Source organism: Clupea harengus, chromosome 17, assembly GCF_900700415.2.
Source record: "Clupea harengus chromosome 17, Ch_v2.0.2, whole genome shotgun sequence".
In the NCBI taxonomy this organism is placed as follows: domain Eukaryota; kingdom Metazoa; phylum Chordata; class Actinopteri; order Clupeiformes; family Clupeidae; genus Clupea; species Clupea harengus.
In genome coordinates, this window is record NC_045168.1 from 19,706,936 (window position 1) to 19,716,935 (window position 10,000).

The following is a 10,000-nucleotide window of genomic DNA, read 5'->3' on the forward strand; positions in this document are numbered from 1 at the left end:
GTGAATTCAGACATTCTGTCCATTCTGGCTCAACTACAGAATATTATCATATAGCGGTTTACTGCATTTGTTGATTATTACAATTTTGACAAAACATTTGAAAAGTGAAAATAACAATAGGTGATTTCTGAGCTTTGCTGCTTGGCCCTTAACTATAATCTGGACATAAAACACCCAAACACTCAGCCAATCTGAAAATTAAAGATTCAGCATTATATTTTAGAAAAATCTCATCAGATGATTTGCAACAACATCCATTTACAACTGATAAAATGTCACTATATTAGTGGTTTATTAGATTGGATGTCACAAACAAAATCTACCTTCCCACAAATGTAATGACTTTCTGCAAACATAATTAGTTGATTGTTATTATTAAGGAAATTGGTTTTTATTATGTTTGTGGTGGGCACCTTTTATCATGTTTGTGGGTAGTAATTACATTTAAAAAGTGAAGATGTTTTTAATGTTTGTGGTTTATTACATTTGTGGGAGATTATTACACTTGTGGTTGTAAAACCCACCTACTTTAAATGGGCAAATGTTACACCCAGGATGCTGCGCTCTTCTAGTGAGCGTCGTTTGGCAGTGCCGTCTGTGCAAGTACGGCAGTCCAGACTATTCTCATTTGTAGTTCCACGTTGGTGGAATGAACTACCCAGCACTACCAGAGCAGGGGCGTCCCTCTCTACCTTTAAGAAGCTCTTGAAGACCCAACTCTTCAGAGAGCACTTCCTGTCCTAACTGGCACTTCGACTAGTGCGTAACTTGCAATTACAGCAGTTACATTTCTGCACTTCTTTCTTTCTTTTTTATTTCATTTTGTTATATTTCTTATGTAAAGTAGTATTTATTTATTGTTACACCAGGTTCTATTGCTCGTAGCTTGAATATTCTCTCCCTTGTACGTCGCTTTGGACAAAAGCGTCTGCTAAATGACTAAATGTAAATGTAAATGTAAATGTAAAATTCTCAAATTCTGTGATTATGTTTCACTGTAGTAGGCAGGCTCCTTTTTTAATCTTTGATGTGCATATACACTTCTGTGGTTCACATCTTGGCAAGCCAGTGACAGTGCAATGGCTAGATCCCATTAGCATTTTTTAGCTTTGAGAGCAGGGTGCCTCAGACAGTCTCTGGTACTGTTCGTGGGTGGCCTATCTGAAGCGCAGATTAGGTTACGTTAGACCAAGCTGAAACTGAGAGTGGGGGTGTTTCGTAAGCTGTACATAACATCCATCCAGAGCAATTTAGCAGTAAGTTACATGGCTATAGAAATAGGTGTTGTATGCAGATGTAACTCAACATTGCTAAGAAAGGCAAGCGGATCACAATACATAAAAGGGTGAATAGAAGGGTTACTAAATGATCCAACTTATTATCTTTCAGCTATGCTTTTTCTCAGCTCAGACCTCTACTTTTTGGAATTCATCCATCTGGATTCAAATCCAAAGCATAATTTGACAGGGACAGGATAACGTAGCTCTGTTTTGTATTCTCTGTTAACATAACTAGAGCAGAGAACCTGCAGCCCCATATTCTGGATCTCTGTCCCTGACTCTAACAGCTAACAGCAGCATGGCATTACAGATACAAATTCACCAGCAGCGTCTGATGTATAGTGTATTTCCTTCTGCCATAGACAAGGTCAAACACACATTTTATTATGAATCAATCACAGAAGCAGGTGAAGTTTTACTGCTGGTGAAATATGCACTCCATCAGTGATTTTCCCTCCATCTGCTAAACACTGCTCTGTCAAAATCTAGACATATAGTCCATGAAATAAAAGCTCTTCCATTTACTGACTGAATTCCTGTTTAGCACTGGGCAGCCTCTGCACCAGAATCCTAAATACAACCAGACAATGATTGCGCCCTTGGGCTGGGACCTTGGACACTTAATCCTGACTACCCCGAGGTATTTGTTCAACAGCAGCATGAATAATCTCTTTTCGAACCGATCAATACAGGATAAGAGAGGCCTATTGGACGCTTTCCTTGAGTGTGGGCTCATTATTAATTCTGATTGACCAGTGCTGAGAAGGTTGCATCTGAAAAGCAGTTAAGGTCTGGTAAGTTCTGGTGGGATACGCAGGTGAGAACTTCAGGTGTGAGGTTCAGGTGAGTAGGAACCACGGCAATGCAAGTGCAAGGGTCATGGCAAAGACTGCTATAAAATCCCCACCCAAGACTTCAAAACTCTGAATGCCGAAATCACTCAAATATGTATAGAGGTCAATACACAATTCAATGTGCAAGACAAACAAAGTGATGGAGAGAAAGGAAGAGTGTGTGTGTGAGAGAGAGAGAAAGAGAGAACAGAAGAAAACAGGAACACTTTTAGACAGAGAGGCAGAGAGAAAAGGCTAAAGATAAAGAGCTTTTTCCCCCCCCCAAAAAACATTTGGCCTGAAAAAAGGAGTGGCTTGAGGGGTAGGAAAAAAAAAAGAGGCGAGGGTGGCTTTTATTCTGCTGGGCTAAAAACAGCAATGGCAGAACAAAACAATAAACAAAGATGGAGTCACATGATAGCAAGGGCATCTCAGGCAGAAGGGCCTCAGAGGACAAGACTGAGAGCTGCTGCTGCTGCTGGCTGCCTCACAAGGAGGGATTCCAGAGATGGGATGCTCTCCTCTCTCCTCTTTCCCGTTTTCCTCTCATCTTTTCCTCCTCTCTGTCTGTCTCTCTCTCTCTCTCTCTCTCTCTCTCTCTCTCTCTCTCTCTGTCTCCCTCTCTTCACTTTGCTGCCTGATGGCTTTCAGATGACAGAGCACTGAATAAAGACCTCCTCACTCTGGGGGATCCCTGGGCTCAGAGCAAACAGCACCATAACAGCCCCGAGACTCAGAGAGACAGAGGAGAAGAGAGAGGGCGAAAGAGAAAGGGAGAGAGAGAGAGAGAGAAAGAGAGAGAGGGAGAGAGAGAGAGAGAGGGAGAGAGAAAGACTGCTATGGAGAAGAGGAGGATGACAAAGAGGAGCCAACTGCTAGAGTTGTGAAAATCATTCAGAGTGTGTGTTTGTGAGGAAGAGACAGAAGTCTCTCTGTACGTGTACGAGGGAGATTTTTGTCTCTTTTTGTCACTAAGGGTGCTAAGCGTGTGTGTGTGAATGTGTGTGTGTGTGTGTGTAGCTTCCTGGCTACAAATGAATAACATGTATATAACAGATGAACAGTGTAACAATGAGCCAATGCACAACCGAAACGGGTTCACTCCATGAGTCTGCACCAAATCCCCAAATACACACTGCGGCCCTCCAGCTTTCATTTGATTCACTCCATGTGTGACCCTTTGAGCAAGTCTGTCTCTCTCTCTCTCTCTCTCTCTCTCTCTCTCTTTCTCTCTCTCTCTCTCTCTCTCTGTGTGTGTGTGTGTGTGTGTGTGTGTTTAATTAGTTAGACCCCTCAGTACAAATCTTCAAAATGCATGAAAAATGCCCAAAATCAAAGTGTCTGAGCTCACCATCCAGAACACTTTAATTTCAGTGTGTGTTTTTGAACAAGGAATACCGCATGACTGTGTGTGTGTGTGTGTGTGTGTGTGAGTGTGAGTGTGAGTGTGTGTGTGTGTGTGTGTGTGTGTGTGTGTGTGTGTGTGTGTGTGTGTGTGTGTGTGTGCACTTAATTAGTTAGACCCCACAGTAGAAGACCTCAATATGCAAAGTCTATTAGCTCCCCATCCAGAACACCCCAAACCAAAAAGAGGTTGAACACATAGTCACTCACACACCCAAAACCACAAAGCCAGGGTTTTATCAGGAAAAAGACAATTTCCCCCACCCCCAAAGAAAAACCCCAAAGTGTATGATAACATAATCACTTCCTTACCGACTTCAGACATCTCAGCCACGGACGTGGCGAAGGGCCCGTCGGGGAACTTAGGTGCGTTGTCGTTGATGTCCTGCACCTTGATGATGAACTCGGACTCGGGCTCCAGGGGCTTGTTGGAGTACCGGTCGATGGCCTGGGCGTGGAGCACGTAGTGGGCCTTGCGCTCGCGGTCCAAGCTCTTGGTGGCATGGATGTCACCCGTGGACTCATCGATGATGAAGATGCTGCCCGCCCCCTCCCCGCTCAGGATGTAGCGCACCGAGCCGTCCCCTTTGTCTGAGTTCGAGTGGAGCTGGGGGGGTGGTGAAGAGAGTGAGAGAGAGAAAGAGAGAGAGAGAGAGAGAGAAAGAGAGAGAGAGGAGGGGATAGAATAGAGGTTGGATCATAAGAGAAGAGCGAGATAGATAATGAAGGAGAGGAAACAGGAAAAGTAGAAAGAGATAGTGACAGAGAAAGAAACAAGAAAGTTACTTCAAATGACAGTGACAAATGAGTCCTATGTGGGTTAGGCGCAGGGCCTTGTGGGGACTAACATGTCTCTATGATGTGGATTGCCCCTGGAGGGTGAGCGAGTAACACACATTCGTAGAAATGGAAGTGGAAAGTGTTTAGTTCTCAGAATGGTATTTCTGTAGATGAGGAGAAAGGAAACTGGTAACTTTGAGTAATGTGTTGTCAGCTGTGCAGATTCAACCGATTACTTTTTAAATTAAACATCTACTTCTAAATGCTCTGTGCTTCTAGTTCTTTCATTTCCTGGTTCCTGTAGGCTAACGGCTAAGTTAAGGCAATATCACCCCAATGAGATGTGAGCTGGTGGTCAGAGCCATTAAGTATTGCTAACATGTTAACACTGTGTTAAAACCCTCAAACATCTGGCCTTCAGTGTTTTGTCCAAATAGTTTAGGTAATTCATAGTGATACAACACGGCAAATCCAATTTCAAGGAAAGCAGACAGCTTACAAAAATACAACAAAGCAAGAGTGAAACCTCCTTGAGGAAACCTCAAGAGAACTTATTACTTTATAAAACACACATACACTGATGCCATCAAGGCCCCATAAGGATTCTTCTTCTTGGATTTAGGATTCTGCAACCTAAAATGTCCTGAGAACAATCTGACACAATGTTCTTTGACTGAACGATTCCTTTGTATTTCTCTAAGGTTTTAAGTTTTAAGGGAGTCTACCATTGCAAATAATCCTTTTCAGTCCTCGAGGGGTCCTTGTCACAAAAAGCGTTCCATAAGGAACGTCTAGCTTTGTGCGGCATTCTAGAACCTTTCGTTCTTAGAGGGCAGCTCTGTCCATATGCTTTCGTGTAGGCATTTATTTTCTTCTAATGTGCCCTGGGAGTAACTGCACAGTTTAACAATTCTTCAAACATGCTTTGAGGAACTATTTAATACTGGGTATAAGATATAAGTTATAATGTGGTCACAGGGTAGAACATAAGGTCATTTCACTTCATGGACCTGTGGGCTTTATGCAATTTCCATAGAGGGCAAGAGAGGCCATATAAGACTCTATGTTATATATTGTATAACCGAAAGGCAGAGGGAAAGAAATGAGAGGGAGAAAGAGAGCTACAGAGAGAGAGACAGAGAGAGAGATAGAGAGAGAGAGATAGAGATACATATATATATAGAGAGAGATAGAGAGAGAGAGAGAGAGAGATAGAGATACATATATATATAGAGAGAGATAGAGAGAGAGAGAGAGAGAGAGAGAGAGAGAGAAAGAGAGAGAGAGCGAGAGAATGTTGCACTGCAGTACCAGCTGCTGCAGGATCAATAAATCCCTCAATAAATAATCAGGATTCATTTATTATTCAGATTCAGGGGCCACCGCCTCTCCACCCCGGTCATTACTCAGAGCCGAGCAGGCGCCATGTCTTTGCTCGCGCTGGGAGGAAGTGGGGAGTTAGAGGAGGAGTGGGAGCAGGCGATGTGGAAGGAAGTGAAGATTCTGAGGAGGAGTGGGAGGAGGAGATCGACAAGGTGTTTTTTTTTCCCTCCTCCTTCCACATAGAGAGAGAGCTGGGAGAACAATTACCTCCTCAACAAGGCGAACATAAAGCTCGAGATGGATATTAGACACGACATTACACATTCACATCACATGTCCAGTGGAGAGAGAACCAAGAGCTGTCGACTTTATAATTTACTTGCGTAAAGTGCAAGCAAAGTCGCTCAGGACGTTGAGCTTTTGGCTGGCGTGCAAGTGCCTTTGGAATGGAAGGCAGCTAAGAACAGAAGCAAAAAAATAAAAAAAGAGAGGGAGAGAGAAAGAAAGAGAGAGAGAGAGAGAGAGAGAGATCGTGGGAAGAGGAGATTCTCTTGTAATTGATGGCAAGAGAATTACCCCCCAGCTGTGTGAGATGCTTCCACCCCATCTCAGAGCGTTTCTGCTTCTACTCCATCCTCAAAGACTGCACCAAACCCGGAACTCTGAGCATCAACAAACCTCTTCTGATTGTGTGGAAATCAAAGGCACGGCAGGATGGAAGCGTTTTTCCAATCCATATTTAATGGCTCTTACTACAAGCTGAAATACAAACCCAAATAAATACAGCTTTTGAAGGCGATGCCAATTAGAGCCTGTACACGCAGAGAAGCTTCTGGTATTAATAATACAGAATAGTACTTACACATCACGTAAATATATACTGCCCTGCAGGTGAATTAATAATGCATTGTTATGACTTCCATTTGTTATGAGCTATACCTGTGATGATTCATTAATCACAAAATGTATATGCGATTAAAAGCGATAACCATTATGTATGTACATGTCCTTAAAAGTATACATTAAATATGGATCATATGTGTATAACCATATGATTTGTTCAGTATGATAATCTGTTTTATTGTGCATTTAAATGGGTAAATTGCATTATGTATAATCCTCTTGTGAAGTGGAGTCTGGAGGCTAATATGGTCTTTAGCTATGGCTGACATCTGTGCTAGCTCAGCACGCACCTTCAGACGCCCGTCGTAAGCCTGACTGCTTGTCTGACAAGCCGGGAGGACTGACAGGCACCAAAGCGCCTTGTTGAATGGACCCCCGCAATGCGTCCTGCAGTCACCCTCCAGTGATCGTGTGATTTACGCACACACACTCTCTTCCATTTACGATCAATGGAGCCCTCTTGCTGCCTCTGAGGCGGGGACAAGAGCGGGAAAACAGAAACTGTGACAACGTTGGCTGTCTGTTGTCTGAACTGGAATTGAGGAGTATTTCTTTTGTCGTGTCCTGCGAATCGGACCGATTTAAGCAGTTTGAACTTGGAGGGCAGCCCTAATACACACATCGACAGTGATAAAAATGAATTGATAATTAAAACAGGCGCTGATTAATTACGGGTGTCGGTGATCCCCGTGCAGGTAAACAGAAGGCCGTCTGCACGCTCGGTAATTAGGAAGAGAATTCAGGGTCGTCGCAAAGCCACTTCTATTTAATCGCATAGTTGTTAATGAGACGTGTGCGATTAAATGAGCACACACTGGGAATTCTGGCGGATTAGAGACCAAACATGCATGAAGAATTTCTCTTTATTTATTCTTTATGATGGCCTGGAAAATGCACAAGGTGCCATCAGTTTTCCGTGAGTGTGCTTGTGTGTGTGTGTGTGTGTGTGATGGCAAACAACAGCTTCAGTGAATAAGCAACACGTAATCTCAACATTTAACCAGCAAACAGATGCCACTTCATTAAGTAAAACGTCGTCAACATAACACCCACACACTCAACAGTGTTTCTCGCTCCAAATATTTTCTAAACCGTGAGGAAACTAATCCCCCTCTTCTCAGGGATCTCCATGCTGTCACTGCAGCAGCAGCACTAGGCCCGGCCCAGCCCAGCCCCGCCCTGTCGGAAGGCCCGTAAATTGTACTTAACCTGCAGTCAGGCTGCTAATTCGCCCATTGACTTCTGTCGAGGTGGGCTCATATATCATGTTCCGCCCATGGGCCCTTAACGCGACCCGAGACCTGGCAGACCCTGAGCCAGAACCTGAGGTTACCGTCACAGACCCACTGAGCACAAGACTGATGGAGAGGACACGCTCACAGCGACCGAACGCAGACACGCTCACAGCAACCCAACGCAGACACGCTCACAGCAACCCAACGCAGACACGCTCACAGCGACCGAACGCAGCTGCGCTACTACTCACACTTGCATCCTGATTAAGGGAATGTAGTGCTGGCTGAGAAGCTGTTCAATTTTTAAATAAATAAATGCAGCATGCCAACCAAGATGCCTCGGAGATAGATTGCTTTGCAAAGCATATCAGGGGGTGGTACTTGAAGCGCAAATGCATCTGTCTCTCCAAGCCACGCACGTGTGAGTCAACCCTTGGCTCCTACAAATGGAAGCGACTGAAAACACAACTCAGCTCAGTCTCATTGATGTCACAGCATACAGTCATGAACACAAACAATACCTGAAGGCTTTTCTTTATATGGCTGCTGAATATGCACTTCAAGTGTCTTTTAGAAACAGTATGGATTCAAGTGTCCTATGTAAATAGGGCGGAAGATACAGAGACAGCCAAACAGAGGAAGGATATAGCTGAACATCATAAATATTGCTGAAATTAAATGTATTGGGGTGGGGCGGGGGTAGGGTGGCACCTAATAAGCTGTTGACAGTATGGGTGAGTTTTAGGTCCTCCCCCCACCCACCTTGTACACTCTCATGGAAGACACCCCAACAGCGAATTACACTAGTGCTTTACAACACTTTACAACACTTTACAACGACGTGGACACCACATCCCTGGAGAATGAAACAGTCACAAAGAGGCTTGTGCAGTTTCACTTACAACAGCATCACAGAGGAGGCATCACTGTTTTACTCGATGCAGAGCGACTGACTGTATCACAGGTGCTCAAGTTCTGCACTTACACTGTGAGCAGCATTGGGTTCCCAGTAAAAGATGGCACTGGTGGATTGTAAAATGGCAGTGATTTATGATGGCACTGAAACAAGGTATTGACTGGCTCGAGGAGGACAGAAGAAAAGGCCATTAATTAGAGTTCGCCGATGGGTGGATATTCATTACTGTGAAGATAATAAAGGAGCGGGAGGATTGACTCGACAGCGCTGCCGTTGCCCGTGTGCAAGCCTCCCAGCCCCCTGCCACAGGGCCTCCCAGGGGAGCACAGACCAAAGCATCCGCGGATGAATCCTCCATGCTGTTATATCACATACGTGGAGAGAGTGGGAGATGGAGACAGAGAAGGGGAGAGAGGGAGAGAGGGTGAGAGAGAGGGAGAGGGAAAGAGAGAGTGAGAGAGAGGGAGCGAGAGGGAAAGAGAGAGGGAGAGAGAGGGGAGAGAGGGAGAGAGGGAGGAGAGAGAGAGATAGAGAGAGAGAGAGACTGAATGCTCACTCGGTAGCCTATGGACAATAGCTTCCATTTCCACTGAGTTACATCACAGCTTCTCTTTGAGATCTTGCAGGTAAACATTCATATTCTTCTGACTCATATGCCCTCATCAGGTGTGTGTGTGTGTGTGTCGTGTGTGTGTGTGTGTGTGTGTGTGTGTGTGGATCCAAGCAATGGCTAAGAAAATGACGCCATAGAACTGGAGCTGTAAGGTCATCTTCCCCTGCATGCAAGACAGTATATGTCACAGAGGGATTACGTAAAGAAAGAGGATTCAGTGAATAATGGAACACAACCTTGATGATGTTCCCATAATAGAAACCCAGAAAGGCTTTCCTTTCACTAAAATTTGAGCGCTATAATCTCCCCCTTCTCTCAATTAGAAGAGTGTTTGGAGTGTGTGTGAAGGGTGGTCTATTTATGTGGATGTGTATGTGTGGTGTGTGTGTGTGTGTGTGTGTGTGTCTGTGGTGTGTGTAATTGTGTCTGTGCGTCTGTGTCTGCATCTGTGTCTGTATGAGTGTGCAAGTTTGTGTCTCTTGGGCTTGTCTTTGCACATCTTACATGCTAGCAAACTGTGAATTAGAGACAGAGTTTAACTGTGTGTGTGTGTGTGTTTACAGACGTGTTTATAATGTCTTCTGGTTTGGCTCAGACAGTCAGTCAGATCATTTATGAGTCAAAGGTCAAATGCTGCAGCCTGCAGATCTGCTAATGGGCAGAGAACAAAGGCGGGAGGGAGGGAGGGAGGGAGGGTGAGAGAGCGGGAAGTA

At 44.5% G+C, this 10,000-nt stretch overlaps 1 protein-coding gene across 1 annotated transcript in view; it reads right to left on the reverse strand.

Annotated features, from left to right (window-relative positions):
* LOC116224347 (cadherin-18-like) overlaps positions 1 to 10,000 on the reverse strand; it is a 77,403-nt gene that overhangs the window by 37,294 nt on the left and 30,109 nt on the right. The window contains exon 3 of the mRNA XM_031583654.2: positions 3,830 to 4,124. Coding sequence (XP_031439514.1) covers positions 3,830 to 4,124 — 295 coding nt within the window. The remainder of the gene's footprint in view (positions 1 to 3,829; positions 4,125 to 10,000) is intronic.